General features: G+C 36.5%; 1 protein-coding gene across 2 annotated transcripts in view; it reads left to right on the plus strand.

Moving 5' to 3' along the window:
* LONP2 (lon peptidase 2, peroxisomal) overlaps positions 1–15,780 on the plus strand; it is a 99,774-nt gene that overhangs the window by 30,838 nt on the left and 53,156 nt on the right. For both annotated transcript variants that reach the window (XM_026494709.4, XM_044382367.3), the window contains one exon: positions 6,612–6,753. In XM_026494709.4, the coding sequence (XP_026350494.1) occupies positions 6,612–6,753 (142 nt within the window). The remainder of the gene's footprint in view (positions 1–6,611; positions 6,754–15,780) is intronic.

Consider the following 15,780-nt stretch of genomic DNA (forward strand, 5'->3'; position numbering starts at 1 on the left):
TTTCAATAAATAAGCAATGAGGGCTGCAGATTAGGTTAGGGAATTGATCTGGGTCATTCTTTCTGGCAATTTCAAACTATTTTTGTCACCTAGACTTGCTTATCCTCACATGTGCCACTAGAGGCTGTACTTGGCTTTTGTAAAGAAATTGGCACCTTGTACCAATATTGGAGAAACTGGAGGTAGAGCCTGCATCTTTTTATTTTATCTAGAGAGCTTTTGGGAGATATTTCCCATTCAAGTGACTTGATTTATGCATTCAGAGTTGTTCTAGTTCACTTTTTTCTTTTGATATCTGTAGCATAGTATTGTGTGTTTGACGGAATTTAGAAAGGGAATTTGTGGGATTATTGTTGTGAAGTTAATGTCGTGAGCCCATGACATGTAGGTAATTTGTCCTCTTTCTTGCCACATTGGGATTGCTTATTCAGTAAGGCTTGGAAAGCGCTTACTCAGTGCCTAACACACAGTAGTAAGCGTTTGATAAAAATTAGCTCTAATTAGGGGCGCCTGGGTGGCTCAGTCGTTAAGTGTCTGCCTTCGGCTCAGGGCGTGATCCCAGCGTTCTGGGATCGAGCCCCACATTGGGCTCCTCTGCTGGGAGCCTGCTTCTTCCTCTCCCACTCCCTCTGCTTGTCTCTCTCTCACTGGCTGTCTCTCTCATTGGCTGTCTCTGTGTCAAATAAATAAATAAAAATCTTTAAAAAAAAAGTAAATCAGTCTTAAAAAAATTAGCTTTAATTATATTTTAATTTTAAATTCTCAGGAGAGCAAGTTTACATTTAAAAGCTTCAGTGACTTTTTATAAAATTCAATCTGATTTTTAAATAATCCTGTTCTTGGCATTATTATTTAATTTATGTGACAGAATTGTGGAAAAATGTATTTTTGTGATGACTGTTGGTGGGCAATATGTAATATAGTTCTCACCACTTCTTGTGAACGTTGTTGGTTTCAAGCAGAGCTCTGTTTTAAGTCTTTACTGATACTGTTAGACATAAAATCTGTTCAGGTGAACGTACTTCCACATGTGTGAGTATCATTAAGAAAATTGAATCTATTGTGAGTCTTTTGTAAAATGAGGCTGTGTATTTGCCTAAAAAATGTGTAAATATAAGCTTTTTAGGAATGTATGGCATGCGTAGAGGCTGTGATCGTTGCCAAATAGAGGGTACGTGGATTAGTCTGAATCATTCTGTGCCTGCTGGTAAGTACTCGCTCGCCGTCACTATACTGGGTGCTTCATTAAGCACTGCAGCAGGCTGCCCTTGCACTCCTGGGGGCTTATGACCCACCAGCCCTCCCAAGGCATCAAAGCCTGGAGGAAGTTGTTGGGAAGCAGGTGGAGAGTGGGATGTGGTCATTAAGGAGAGCAGAGGTTGAGAACAGAGGTGTAGGGGCTGATGTCAGAGCTGTGGGTTGGAGGTGAATAGAAGGGGAGGAAGAACAGTAGCTCATAGCACAATCATGGGGTGGAGTTTGTGAGAACAAGTGGTTCCATGTGACAATTGAAGCATTTTGGAAACACCCAGGTCTTGGCATTTAAGTAATGGTCACATGCTTGCAATTAGAGTTCATGCAAAGTTTTGTTTTTTCCTCAGCCTCTCAGTAGGCACCACTGTTCTGCAGTCTTAAAATAGCCAGGGAAAAACAGAGCTGCTTTATGTTATCTGCCTTGCTTATTCTCTTGATTTCGTCACTCACTTTCCCTATTTTCCCATGCTCAGAACTCTGTCCTTTTGCTAGAAATACCTGTTTATGTGAAGGAAGGTATTATTAGGAATTGGTTTTAAAAACAAAGATGTATGTTTTAGAGTTCAATGATAATGAAGTAGGAGATGGGGAAGCAAAAGAAAGACTTGGTTTACATTTAAATCTTAATCTTGGAAAATCGTAATCTGACTTTACATTGGTCCATTCTTTTTGTTTATATTATTTTGAGTGGCTTAAAGGAAAGAAGAGTCATGTTTATGCTCCATATTAACTAATACAGCTTTTCAATCTTATCGACATTTCTCATGTGGGTTTGTCTCCATTCGGGTTTTTCCGTTCACTTTCATAAGCCACAGAATCTCTGTTCCTATCAGTTCTTACAGCTTAACATTTTTATATTTAAATATTACATTTAAAGAATTTAAATCCGTTCATAGCAATTAAATATAACTTCTTTTAGGATGAAGTTTTATGAAATCATGTTTGCATAATCGTTTTTCATTAGTTGTTTCTTGGTGATATATTTATTGCTATGATATATCTCAAGTTATTGTTGATAGTAACTCTTTGGAAGTGGTTTGTCAGCTCTTTGTTCAGATAATAAAATGATATCAGTGCAAGGAATCTTTGGCTCAAACAAGATGAGAAGAAAAATGAATTTTGCTTTCCACGATCCATGTTCATGAACCTGAAATGATGATGTTCTAAATAAATTAGCTTTTTCATTACTAGTCTCCACGAAGGGAAAATAACCAAAGTAGCAAGCTTTTAATATATTTTTAGCATAGTATGCCAGACATGTTATGGTTTACTCACTATCCTCCTTATAACCTCTATTTGCATATAGCTTCTCTTTGCCTCTTTAGAGTGTAGTCTTATTTTTAGGCCCCAGTTCAAGGCTTTCTCCATTAATATATGTGCAGTCAGATATGATCTTACTCTTTAGCTCTAAACTGACCACTTACTATCCATTGTTTTCTTTTAATGATTAAATAATATAGGCCTCTGGCATTCGTAATTATGTACTGTGGAGATAAGCTATAAATACGGAAAAAGTATGAACTCTGTAGAGCAGGGTTTTTAGCTTGTCTTATTGTCCTTTGTCTTACTCCATGCTCGCAGCACAGTGCCAGACATGGTAAGTGCTCTCTGAGTGCTTTGTGAGTTCAAGTAAGATTAAAACATAATTGTATTTTGGAAGTCTTGCAGTCCTTAAATGAGTGCATCTGTACAAATGAGTACATAAAAAGATTTAGGAATGACCGCTATAAGAATAAGAATTCGATTTGTTTAGACATGCTATATTAAAGACTGTTTTTAATTCCTTAAAGACTGTTTTTCTTTTGAGATCATTAGGATCTCTTTTAAGGCTTATTGCTTTTCCCAGTTGGAGATATATATATATATATATATATATATATATATATATACACACACACACACACACACACACACACACACCCTGGGTAGAAAATTTGGAAATTTTTTTTTTAAAGGAAAAAAAAAATTATCGTGTTTTCTACTGCACGCAAAGATAATCCCTGTTAATATTTTATTTCCTGCCAGACTTTTCATTGGGCAGCTTTTACCCTTTTTTTAAAAAAATTGTAATCCTACTCTTTCCACCTAATGTTATAATATACATTTTTTTTACATTACAAATTCTTCCTAAGTATCGCTTCAGTAGTTTGCATGTAGCCCATTAGAGCTCCTTCACTGAGCAGGCATGAAAACGTGATGGTAAAATGCCTCTTTCCCCCCTTCTTTAAGCATTGGGAAAGAGGTGAGTAAATATGCGTCTGTTCCTGATATTTAGGTATCAGTGACGGGGACAGGCTGACCAGCCCTTTGGCTTACATTGGATTTGAAGATATCCAGGCACAGAGTAGTAAAGTAGTTGATTACCATGGAGCTGTAAATACATGATACTGTAATTGTAGTTGTTTTTTGAAGCATAAACCAGACTATATTTTGGAAAGTGAAAAATGCTGATTCTTGTAACTTAACATTTTGAACCGTGTAAACGCTTATAGTTTTGTTTATGTCATACACCAGTTGAATAGTCCTGATAAACCTATGAACTGCCTGTACCAATTATAAGAAAAATAGAAATTCATTTATTTTTTAAATTAACTTGCGTACATTTCTAGGTAATCATGTATTTAGGCAGAATAATAAGAAATTGAAGAAATACATTTTTTGCAAACTTCTCTGTATCGTGCTATGTTGCTTTCTAGATGTTATATCATGAGGAAGGACATGGAAAAATATGTATTTAGGCCTCAAAAAAGTTGTAGTTTGTAAGAGTACTAATTTCCTTAATTTCCTACCTATGTAGTTTCTCAGGAGGATATTTTGATATGCTAATTTATTTTTTAAAAGGGGTTCTCTTGTGTGATGTTGAAAGGGAACATTTTTATTTTGTGTATTACTACATTTATCACGATCTGATTCATATTCCAAAGGTTTATTCTGTATCTTTAGTCGGTAGATTGCATGCTACCATACCTTCTGGCCAAAGATAGCACATAACAGATATTTTCCATAGCTTATAGGCCCTAAGTAATGGTTCTCTTCTTTGTTTGACCTCTAGACTAGTGGTACACATTTGGAGGATGTCACCTGTGATTGAGGAACATTCAGGGCATTGAGTGTGCTTGGTACTCTGGAAAGACATTAACAACAGTGAACATCTTTTGAAAGCTTACTATGTGCCAGGCACTATGCTGTGTGCTTTACCTATTACGTTCTCGTAATCATATAATTCATGAGGTTGACACTGTTATTATGTCCACTTTACAGATAAGAAAACTGAGACTTAGGTCAAGTAGTTTGTTCAGAGCAGTATTCAGAGGCTTGTGTGGCCTTCACAGTGGTGATGGAAAGATACTTTGGGTGCTGGCATGGTTGATCTGATGTCCTTAAATAAATTGGAAAAACAAGCTTCTTTTTCGAGAACAATCTGACGGCTCTATATCCAGGGTCTACTCTGTAATAAGACTTGCTCTCTGTCATCAGAGTGCTCACTGGCTCTTTAGAAGAGACCGTGTACTTGGTACCCATGAATAAGAACTAGGTTGTAACTGCGTCAGATGAATTGCAGGGCCAGTAAATGCTGTGGACATTGCATTAGTGGAAAGATGACATTGTGAGAGATGGTCAGGAAAAGTTGTCTAGAACTTCTGGATTTACATAGGCAGGGAGAGTATTAAGGGCAGGAAGGTACCATATTAACAGAGGTTAAAAAAACGCAAGGGGTGTAATAGGATTGTGATTGTAGATAAAGCAAGAACCTAATGGCAGCAGGTTAGGAAGGCTGGTGGAGACTGCATCGTGAAGAGCCTTGAATTCCAGACAAAGGAGTTTGGATTTACTCACTAGGCTCTGGGAAGCAATGGAAGGTTTAGGAGGAATTGTTTGTATATAGACTATGATCTAGATTTCTGCTTCTTTAGGAGGGGCACCTGCCTAGAATATTATTTTTTTTCTCCATGACTTCAGGTCTAGAATTGTCAGTACCTGTTTTTAAAATCTACTTGTCAGAAACAGTAAGGAAAAGAAATAAGTTGATGCAGTAAGAAATGACCCTTAGAGGCTTTGCGGTGTTTTGTTTTGTTTTTAATTTCCCTTCCCTGCTTGTTCACAGAATACTAGCAAATCTGTACGTTCTCTAGAGAAATAATTTGAGAGACTTTTATTAATTTTGAGTCTCGTCCTTCCTGTATCCCCTTCTGAAATCTTGAATGTGCTGACTCCTTATTGTAATATGACAGTGTTTATTGTATTTGGTTCCAGTGCCTCGGTCACCCTCTCTGGATGTAAGGCATTCCCACGATATTTGTAAGGCTTCCTTGTCTTGTCAAAGGTCGCTCTATTTACTCTGTCCTACTTTATACAGTCATGTGGTGAAACTGAGGCCTGCTCTGCGGATCGGCTTTGTGCCCACCCTAAGATAACTGTAGCCGTAACACTCACCATTTGATCAGTTTCTTGTAGGCGGACACCCTTTTATGTTTTCACAAACAGGATCTGCTTTATGCATGGCTTAGGCAATAAGATTGTAATTAAAATTAGTAAATTGCTGCTTAAAATAAAGTTTTGCTGACTTTGTAAAAAAAAAAAAAGGTCACTGTTTTCAGTTTGACAAACACATTTGGTTTTATTTATGCCACCCTCTAGATCTGTCATAATTATGTAGATGATTCTTGTTCAGATACGATAAAGGAGCCTCTAACATTTTAACGCACAACAAAATATCTGGCTGAACTTGGTTATACCAGTTAATCTGTATAGGATGAACACAGTTTTATTCACAAGATACTGTTGACCCCAAATCTTACTATAAATAATAACAAACTATTGCCTCTAAAATAAAAGAATTTGGATTTTTTTTTTTTTTTTTTTTGTCTGCATTTTGAGTGGCCCTTTGAACCAATTCTGATTTTCTTCATAAAGGTGATGATGATGTTTTAACCAGCCCTGGGACAACCATTTCAGTGTGTAAAAAGGTGCTTGTGTTGGGGGTGGGTAGGGCGGGTACTCTGAGAAACTATGAAAAGCATAGGAATTAAATTCATAGGCTCCTTTGGATATTTTGGAATCCCGAAAAGTAAGAGTTATGATCATTGTTTAAGTATTACGTTTCTCAGTTTCACTAAATGGTAAAAACTACATTCTTCCAATGTCATGGGACACTTACAGCCAGAATTAAATAGAAAATAAAAATTGGATCTGATAACTCTTGGTTATATCATAGAGCTTTTTAAATATATAGTACCTCTTTGCTATATTACTGTGATAACTAAATGACTTTTTCCCGGTCCTGAATTTTGATTTCTAAGTGGTGCTGCTCTTGCCTCCTGCCATCTTGTCGTTAACTTGCTGCTTGCTTTCTGTAGGCGCACCTATGTTGGCAGTATGCCTGGTCGTATAATCAATGGCTTGAAGACTGTTGGAGTTAATAATCCAGTGTTCCTATTAGATGAGGTTGACAAACTGGGAAAAAGTCTGCAGGGTGATCCCGCAGCAGCTCTGCTTGAGGTAAGATCTAGAAAATTCCCTGTCTTTGATCCCACCTGAAGAGTACAGATGAGAGCAGATAATAGTGTTCAGTAGCGTATACGTTGATGTGGGTTAAGTCATGGGGAAAAGTGTGACACAGACTAAAATCTGAAGCAAATTAATATTTAAGTTAAAATGTCTTAGAGATTTCTTCTTCTTTCTCTAGTAATCCCCTCATTTCTTTTTGTTTTCATCAAATACTTCAAACTTTATACAGGCTTTTTGTTTAGAGACCAGTAGTTCTACAAGGTTATTACAAAAAAACAGGAAACAAGTCTTCTCCCTGGGGCCCCCCATGTCCACTTCTACCTGTCAACCTCTTTAACTTTTAGTTTAATTAACTGTCCACTGTCAGAATAACATGACTGTATTGCTGCTTCTTGATTATACAGTTTCTGGCATCATCTGTTGATTCTTCTCTATAAGAGATGAGGAGTTTGCTTGCCTTCTTCCCTCCACCCCCACTATGTTGTTTTTTATACCCCCGATCTCCCAGTCTAAACTGTATCCTGATTTTGTTAAGTCATTGTCAAATACTTAAATTATTATAAGTATGTAAGTGCTTTTCACAGCTCAGCCATGTGGTAAACTGTGATCACTTTTCTTTTCCTGTCCTCCTTTTGTTTTGCTGCACATTAAAAAAAAAAAAATCTTTGTAGAGCTAATGGTTGTCTTGTTTCTTCTGCTTACTTCCAGCTGTTGTCTGCGTCTCCTTTCAAGACTTACAGGCACTGTGGGGCACCTGGGTGGCACAGTTGGTTAAGTGTCCAGCTCTTGATTTCAGCTCAGGTCATGATCTCGGGGGTGAGATCAAGCCTTGCACTGGGCTCCATGCTCAGTGCAGGGTCGCCTTGAGTTTCTCTCTCCTTCTCCCCCTGCCCCTCCCCCTGCTCCCGAGTATGCACTCTCTTTCAAATAAATAAAATCTTTAAAAAAAAGAAAAAAAAAAGACTTGCAGACACTTTAAGCATTCGTCAGTTTGATCTCCTTCATGCCTCCAGCCTGAGCTAGTTCTCCACATCTGGTACCTAGCTCTCTTGCTAGGATCTCCCTTCACTTCCCACCATGTTGGATTTCCTATTTCCTGTATTCCATGTCTTCCTCATTCTTGCTTTATTCTCTCATTTTCTTGGTGTTAATCTACCAGTAGCTTCCTAAGAAGGCTTGCATGGGTGGGTTAGGGTTTGCATATCTGAAAATGTCTTTATGTTTCCCTCATGCTTGATTGGTAGTTTGCATTCTGGTTGGACATAATTTTCCTGCAATATTTTAAAGACATTGCTCCATTGTTTTCCAGTTTCCTGTGTTACTGTTGATTAGACTGAGGCCTTCAGGTCCTGTCTTTTGTGACTTGTTTTAGTCTCTGAAAACTTTCAGGATCCGCTCTTTATCTCAGTGTTCTGAAATTTTACAGTGATTTGCCTTGGCATGGGTCCCTCTCTCTCTCTCTCTCTTTTTTTTTTTTTCATTTTTGCTGATGCTTTGAAGATTCTTTGAATTGGAAAATCCTGTCCTTTATTTCTTTAAAATTTTCTTGAATTTTAATGATAATTTTTTTCTTCATTTTTTGGGAATTGCTATTAATTGGATGTGAAATCTTTAATTTTCTTATCTTTTCTGTTACTCATCTCTTTTGTTTTTTAGCTATACTTTTTATGAAGACTTCCTTACCTTTATCTATTAGTCCTGTGAGTTTATTATTTCAAAGAACTTTTTCTTAATTTCTCTGCTTGTTCTTTTTATAATATCTTGTTCTTATTACATAAATGTAATATGTCCTCTTTGTGAGAAAGATACTAATAGATATTTTTTTTCCTTTTTTTTAAGCTGCTTTAATCTATTTGTTACATATTTTTTCTCTGTCTTTTATATTGGAGTCGTCCGTTAGATGTCTTAATTTTTGTTTGTTCGTATTTAATAGTGAGGAACAGAAATGCTGATTGGCAGCTGTGTGCATCTGAGGAGGGTTTATTGACTGAGTTTCACAGTGGGGTCGGCTGGGCTGTTTGATTGAGGAACCTCAGGTCTTTTGAGGTTGGTTGAATTTCTCAGAGAGGACTCAAGTCCCTTGCCTTTAGAATGAAGGCTGGGCTGCCAACTTCCTGGGAACCAGGGAAGGGGGGAGAAGGGGAGGGTGGTGACTGTCACCGCATTCAGCATCCCAGATGTATGCATTCACCTGAACTGTTGTTTTCAGTAGAGTACATACTCTCCTCAGCTGTGCCCGGGGTCACTTGGGCAGGGAGTGACTATTTTATTTTAAGTTCTTAGGAAAATAAACCTCCAGTATTTTGCTGGGATGGGGGAAGGGATCTGGGACCTGGTTGCTTCATAAACTTACTTTAGCCAGTCCTCATTTTACTACCTCTGCTCCCCCAATCCTTACTGTGATTTAAATAAAATATTAATATTCAAACTGATGTATAAAATTGAGGGAGAACTTGCTTTGTGAAAATTTGGTTTTTTTCTTGTTTATTTCCTTGCTTTGAGTTCCCTCTGGCTTCCTGTTCCTTTTCTGTTTTTGTAATCTTCTTAGAACAGGATGACCCTGGGACAATGTGTCGTGTAAGCAGGGAGACTGTACATTCTGGTTTGCCTGGGACAGTCCCATTTTAAACCTAATTATCAATTGCGCTCTCTTTTAGTCTCAAAAGTGGATCCTGTTTGGACAATAAAAAGTACAGTTGCCGTACTTAAAAGCCACAGAACTTGGAGATAAGAGTTTTGTTGGGTTTTGCCTGTTTTTATTGTAACTGGTTTACTCATCAGTGCTACGAACAATAAAATAGTGAACATTATTGAAGAGTTTAGTGGTTTCTTAGCCGATAACTTTAGACTTTCAGTTTAATTTACATTGGGGCATTTTTCAGATGATCTGACAGATTCTCTCATATAACAATAACACAGTTATTGTTACCCTGTTGAAAAGAATTTGAGCATAATCCCTGATACTTCAGTTTCTCAACATACTGTGTGAACGTCCTGAAACAAATCCACCAAAGACAACTTCACAAGTGGTAGGAGATGATTAAGCCTCCTGTCTGTTATACAGTATATTTTAGGCCTTCACCTAGTGTTTTATAGTGATGCAGTAACATTTGTTGAATTGGGTTGATCTTTGATAACAAGCAGCTGGCATAGTGATATTTTCTTGTCTGATAGAAACTGGTACTCACTTTCTTGGCAATTGATTTATTAATATTCCAAATAAAAGTATTAAAGCCTCAAATGATACTTCAAAGTAAATGCTCCCTGGGGCCACATACTTACCACTGTAGTTTAGTTGTAAGTAGCGTCAGTTCCTTATAGACTGGGGTTCTATAGAGTGAAGCAAAATACATATACAGAAGAAATAAGCATCGTGGTACTTGACTTCCTTCGCCCTGCCACCTGCCCCAGTCCTGGGTAAAAAACCTCTTACAACTTCATGGGTTGTCGAAACAATTAAATGATACATATGTAAAAGTGCTCTGGAAACTGTTAAGTACTCTACAGATGGTATTTTAATTTAATATCCACTGACATTTCTTCTGTGTCCTTTTTGAAAACCACTTGCTGTTCCCCATCACCTTTAGACCCACCTAAATGAAAAAAAGAACAAATTACTTAACACCTTATATTTAAAGTAGAGTATTACAGAGAGTCTGGAGTATCCAAGAGTATGGCTTTTTATCTTTCCACATAGAAAACCTACTTTTTAATGAAATGACTTCTAGATATCATTTATAAAATACATTTGTACAAGATTACCTTGTAGCTAATTTCTATTAGAACAATATGTATTAGATATAAAGAACGTAATAGAGTGGTTACTCCAAGTAAACTAAACATACTTGTTCTGCCTATAGATTCTCCTCACCCTCATATTTACTCACAAAGGAGATGCCTATTTCCAGGTACAATTGTCAACAAAGGAATATTTACTCAAAATTTAGAGAGCCTCTTTTGAAAATTTATGAGAATATAAAAACAGATTCAACTAATTGATAAAAAAAAAGTTGGTAGACAGAACTTGGATAAGTCTGTTGTTGAATAGTAATAAAATGTCAGATACAAGGGAAGTCTTTTTATGTAATTACTAAACTCAAGAAAGTTATAGAATCAGGTAGATGCAGTCATATTTGTAATTGATGCAAGATTCAGACTTTGCTATAAAACATAAGAGCATTTCTGAAATACACATTTGTGTGAATGGGCTAACAAAATGCATAGATACTTTACCAGTTTTCTATATAAGCAATATTTACAGTTCTGAACAATATATGGTAACCCCAAAGTAGAAAAGTCACTAATCTAGACATAGTAAGCTTTTTTTTAACTGAAGTTCTTATTTAATTAGAATTAGATCCTTTTAGTAATTAGATCAAGTTGTGTATTTACTACTTGGATACAACAGACATAGGATCGTCTAAACTCTACAACTATTGACAAAGAATGTCAGAGGAGAGGGATTTGGGAATCATCTAATCCAGCTCCATCCTTTTATTAATGAAAATGAGGTTCTGGGTGTTACCTTAATTTTTTATCTCCTCACAGGCTGTATTTACAATATAAATTCTAAGATCCGGCAGAGTAAAAAAATGCCTTAAATACTGATATTATGAGAGAGGTGTAAGTGAAGATACATTTTTCCCCTTTCGTTTCTTCTCCACTATCTCTGATTAAGGGGAATACTGCAATTGAATGATCAAACTAAGCCCCATTAGGGAAACTAGGACCTGCTAATCATTACTTTTCAGTGCTGGCAAATGCTGTCACCAGTGCCCAAGCACACTTGCAGGTTACACAAAAATGTTTTTATATATTTGTTACCACTTTTCTTTTTATACCCTGTTCCCATTTTTTGTCGTCTTTCCCCTATTACCTACTCACTCCTCCCCAGCACACACACATGCGCAAGCTGCCACTTGACTATCCACTGCCCTCCAGCCTTCAGCTATATTCTCAACCAAAATTGCTATTTCTCATTTCTATCCTACTTTGCACTCCCATTATTAGAGTTTGGTAGTGATTAGGTTGTGTGGCTAAATTTACATGAAAATTAATTTTGTAGTGGGATGGGGGAATTACTGTTATGAACTTGTGACTACGTAATCTTCAAGACCTTCTTTTCCTCTCCCGCCGTCCTCCGGGATGCTCTATGAGGGGACCATTAGACCCGTGGCCCAAATCCTGGCTGTGTGTTTCGGCAAGGACACACTACTGGATTCGATAGTAAGATAAGAAAAGGAAAGGAAAAAACACTTGAGAGAAGTAGAGATAGTAAATTGTTGAGAAATAGTAATTTGACTAATAAATTAAGAAATAATGGTGAGTTGGGTTTAGTCTCTATATCCCAGGTATTCAGGAGCAAGCACTTCTCAAAATATCCCGTTCACTTGGGGGAAATATTTATCAGTGTTTAATAGATTATATATTCTTATTTTTTATATGAAGAATAGGCAATATTTACAAAATTTAGAGGACCTTCTTTTATATTGATGACTCTCTTTTGCCAGAAATAAATGAAAAATTTTGTTCTACAAAATGTATGATCAACTTTGGGCAATTGAAGTCAGCAGTAGAAATAGGCATTCAGAGTGAGATGTAAACTGATTGCCACTGATTAAACCAAAGCAGCAGACCCTATTTAAAAATTAATGATTTAAATTTACTTTTTTACAGTAGTGAGGTATAATTACGTATAGAAGGTGGGTATATTTAAAATGTACAGCTTGATTAATTTTGATATGTGTGTAAATCATGAAACCATAAGTATAATCAAGGTATTAAACAGAATTTCCACTTCTGGAACAAAAAATTCACTACAGGGCATCAGCAGATGAGAACTGGCAGAACAATCGGTGAATTTGAAGATCAATTGATAGAGATTATGCAGTCTGAAGAACAGGAAAACAAAATGACTAAAATGAGCAAGGGAATGTGGGATACTGTTAAGCAAAACAATCTATGCATAATTGAGCAGGACAGGGAGTTGGGAGCAGAAAAATTTTTGAGGGAATAATGGATGAAAACTTACAAATTCAATGAAAAACATAAATCTACACATTTGTGGAGCTCAGTGAATTTCTATATAGGATAAGCACAGAGAAACCCATAGATGAGGTAGTAAAAAGTCTAAAAGAGAAAACTGAAAAAAGCAAGAGAAAAATAACAGGTAAATCAATTAACATTTTGATCAACATTTGGATTTTTCAAGTGTTTGGCTATTACAAATAAAGCTACTGTGAATACTCGGGTACAAGTCTTGTATGGACCTATATTTCTATTTTTCTTTGATAAATACCTAGGAGTGGATGCTTGGTGAAAAGGTAGATGTTTTATTATTGTTTCATATAATCAACTTTTAGTTTACTTTTTGATACCACCTGGAAGTCTTTAATATTCAGTAGGCTTTTTTGAATTATTGTCTAACTTGTGTTGGGCCTTTTGTCATCTTATTGTTTTCTGTCCCCCTTTTCAAGGAGTCCTAGTTATTTCCTTTGAATTAGGTCATTAACTCTATGGACAGCTTGTTAGTTCAGAAGGCATGTATCCTGTTTTTTATACTAACTTGTGTTACGTCTAAGTTAAAAATCACACATCTCATTTTCTCTGATTATCAGTATCATACATGAAATAGGATATATTGTCCTTGCCTTTATTAAATCAGAATGAAGTAATGCACACTGGTCTACCACATCCTCATCTCACTACCTGGTTACTTGAAGTGATTTCATTGTTTCACATTCTCTTTATCAGAACCCATTTTCAACTTTTATATCATTTCCTTTTTTAAATTAACAGCCCTCCCCATCCCCTCCCCCCCGTTTTTAGCAGTTTTAGGTTTACAGCACAATTGAGTGGAAAGTACCAGGAGTCCCATATAACTTCTTACCCTCCGTCCCCCACTTTTCCCTTTTATTAACATGTTTCATTCGTGTGGTACATTTGTCACAGTTGATGAACCATTATTAATACGTTGTTCAAACTGGAGTTCATAGCTTACATCAGGGTTCGCTTTGTGTCGTACGTTCTGTGGGTTTTGATAACTGTATAATGACATGTATCTACCGTTACAGGATCATACAGAATACTTCTATTGCCCTAAAAATCCCATGTGTTCCACCTATTCATTCTTCCCTCCCCCTCCCCAAGCCCCTGGCAATCACTGCTCTTCTTACTGTCTCCATAGTTTGCCTTTTCCAGAATGTCATATAGTTGGAATTCTACAGTCCATAGTCTTTTCACTTACTAATATGCATTTAAGATTTTTCCTTTTTTTTTTTTTTTTTGTGGCTTTGTAGTTCATTTCTTCTTACCACTAAATAACACTCCTTTGTATAGACGTGCCATGGTTTGTTCATCCATTTATCTATTGAAGGCCAGCTTAGTTCCTTCCAGGTTTTGTGAATTATGAATAAAGCCACTATAAACATTTGTATGCAGGTTTTTGTGTGGACATAAGTTTTCAGCTCACTTAGGTAAATACCAGGGAGTACAATTGCTGGACCACAGGTAAGAGCATGTTTAATTTTGTAAGAAACTATCAAACTGTCTTCCGGAGTGGCTGTACCATTTGCATTCCCACCAGCAGTGAATGACAGTTTCTGTTGCTCCACATCCTCACCAGCATTTGGTGTATGCCGTGTTTTGGATTTTATCTATTTTATATGCAGTAGTATCGCATTGCTTTTGTATTCTTTTTTGTAAATGTATTTACCACCTTTTTTTTTTTAGTAACAGATTTACTGAGACATAATTCACATGCCATAAGATTCATCCCTTTAAATAAGTATGCAATTCTGTGGTTTTTTAAATATATTCATTGCTCGTGTACCCATTAATAGCCATTCTCCATCCCCCCTCCTACAAGCACCTGGCAACCACTAATTTCTTACCCTCCCTCCCCCAGTTTTCCCTTTTATTTTATTTTATTTTTTTTTAAGATTTTACTTATTTATTTGACAGAGACAGCCAGCGAGAGAGGGAACACAAGCAGGGGGAGTGGGAGAGGAAGAAGCAGGCTCATAGCAGAAGAGCCTGATGTGGGGCTCGATCCCAGAACGCCGGGATCACGCCCTGAGCCAAAGGCAGATGCTTAACGACTGCGCCACCCAGGCGCCCCCCCCAGTTTTCCCTTTTATTAGCATTTTGCATTAGTGTGGTACATTTGTTACATATTCAGCAGTTGATGGACATTTGGGTTGTTCCCACCTTTAGTTATTATGTAGAATGCTGCTATAATCATTCTTATACAAGTTTGTGTGGAGACATAGGTTTTCAGTTCTCTTGGGTTTTCAGTTCTCTGGGAGTGGAGTTGCTGGATCATATGGAAATTCTGTGTTTAATATTTTGAGAAACCCTCAAACTATCTTCCAGAGTGGCTGTACCATTTTAGTATTTCACTAACAATGTGAGAGAGTTGTAATTTCTCTACATCCACATCGACACTTGTTACTGTCTCTCATTTTTATTTTGGCCATCCATTTGTTTTAATAGGCGCAAAGCCATAGTTTATTGTGGTTTTGATTACTTCTTGAGTTACTAATAACATTGAGCGTCTTTTCATGTGTTTATTGGCCATTTGTATATCTTCTTCATAGAACTATCTTTTCAAATCCTTTGCCCATTTTTAACTGGATTATTTGTCTTTTTCTCATTAAGTTCTTTACATATTCTTGATACACGTCCCTTCTCAGGTACATGATTTGCAAATATTTCCATCAGTCTTGTGGGCTTTCTTTTCACCTTTTTGATGGTGTTCTTTAAAGCACAGAATTTTTTAATTTTGATAAAGTCTAATTTATTTGTGTTTTTATCATTTGTGATTTTGGTGATATATCTAAGAAATCATCAAGGTCATGAGAATTTATTCTTACATTTTCTTCTAAGAGTTTTACAGTTTTAGTTCTTACATTTAGGTCTACAATTCATTTTGACCTAATGTTTGTATGTGGTATAAGATACAGGGATCCAACTTCATTCTTTTGCATGTGGATATCTAGTTATCCCAAATACCAGTTA

Source organism: Ursus arctos, unplaced genomic scaffold (genome assembly GCF_023065955.2).
Source record: "Ursus arctos isolate Adak ecotype North America unplaced genomic scaffold, UrsArc2.0 scaffold_19, whole genome shotgun sequence".
Classification (NCBI taxonomy): Eukaryota; Metazoa; Chordata; class Mammalia; order Carnivora; family Ursidae; genus Ursus; species Ursus arctos.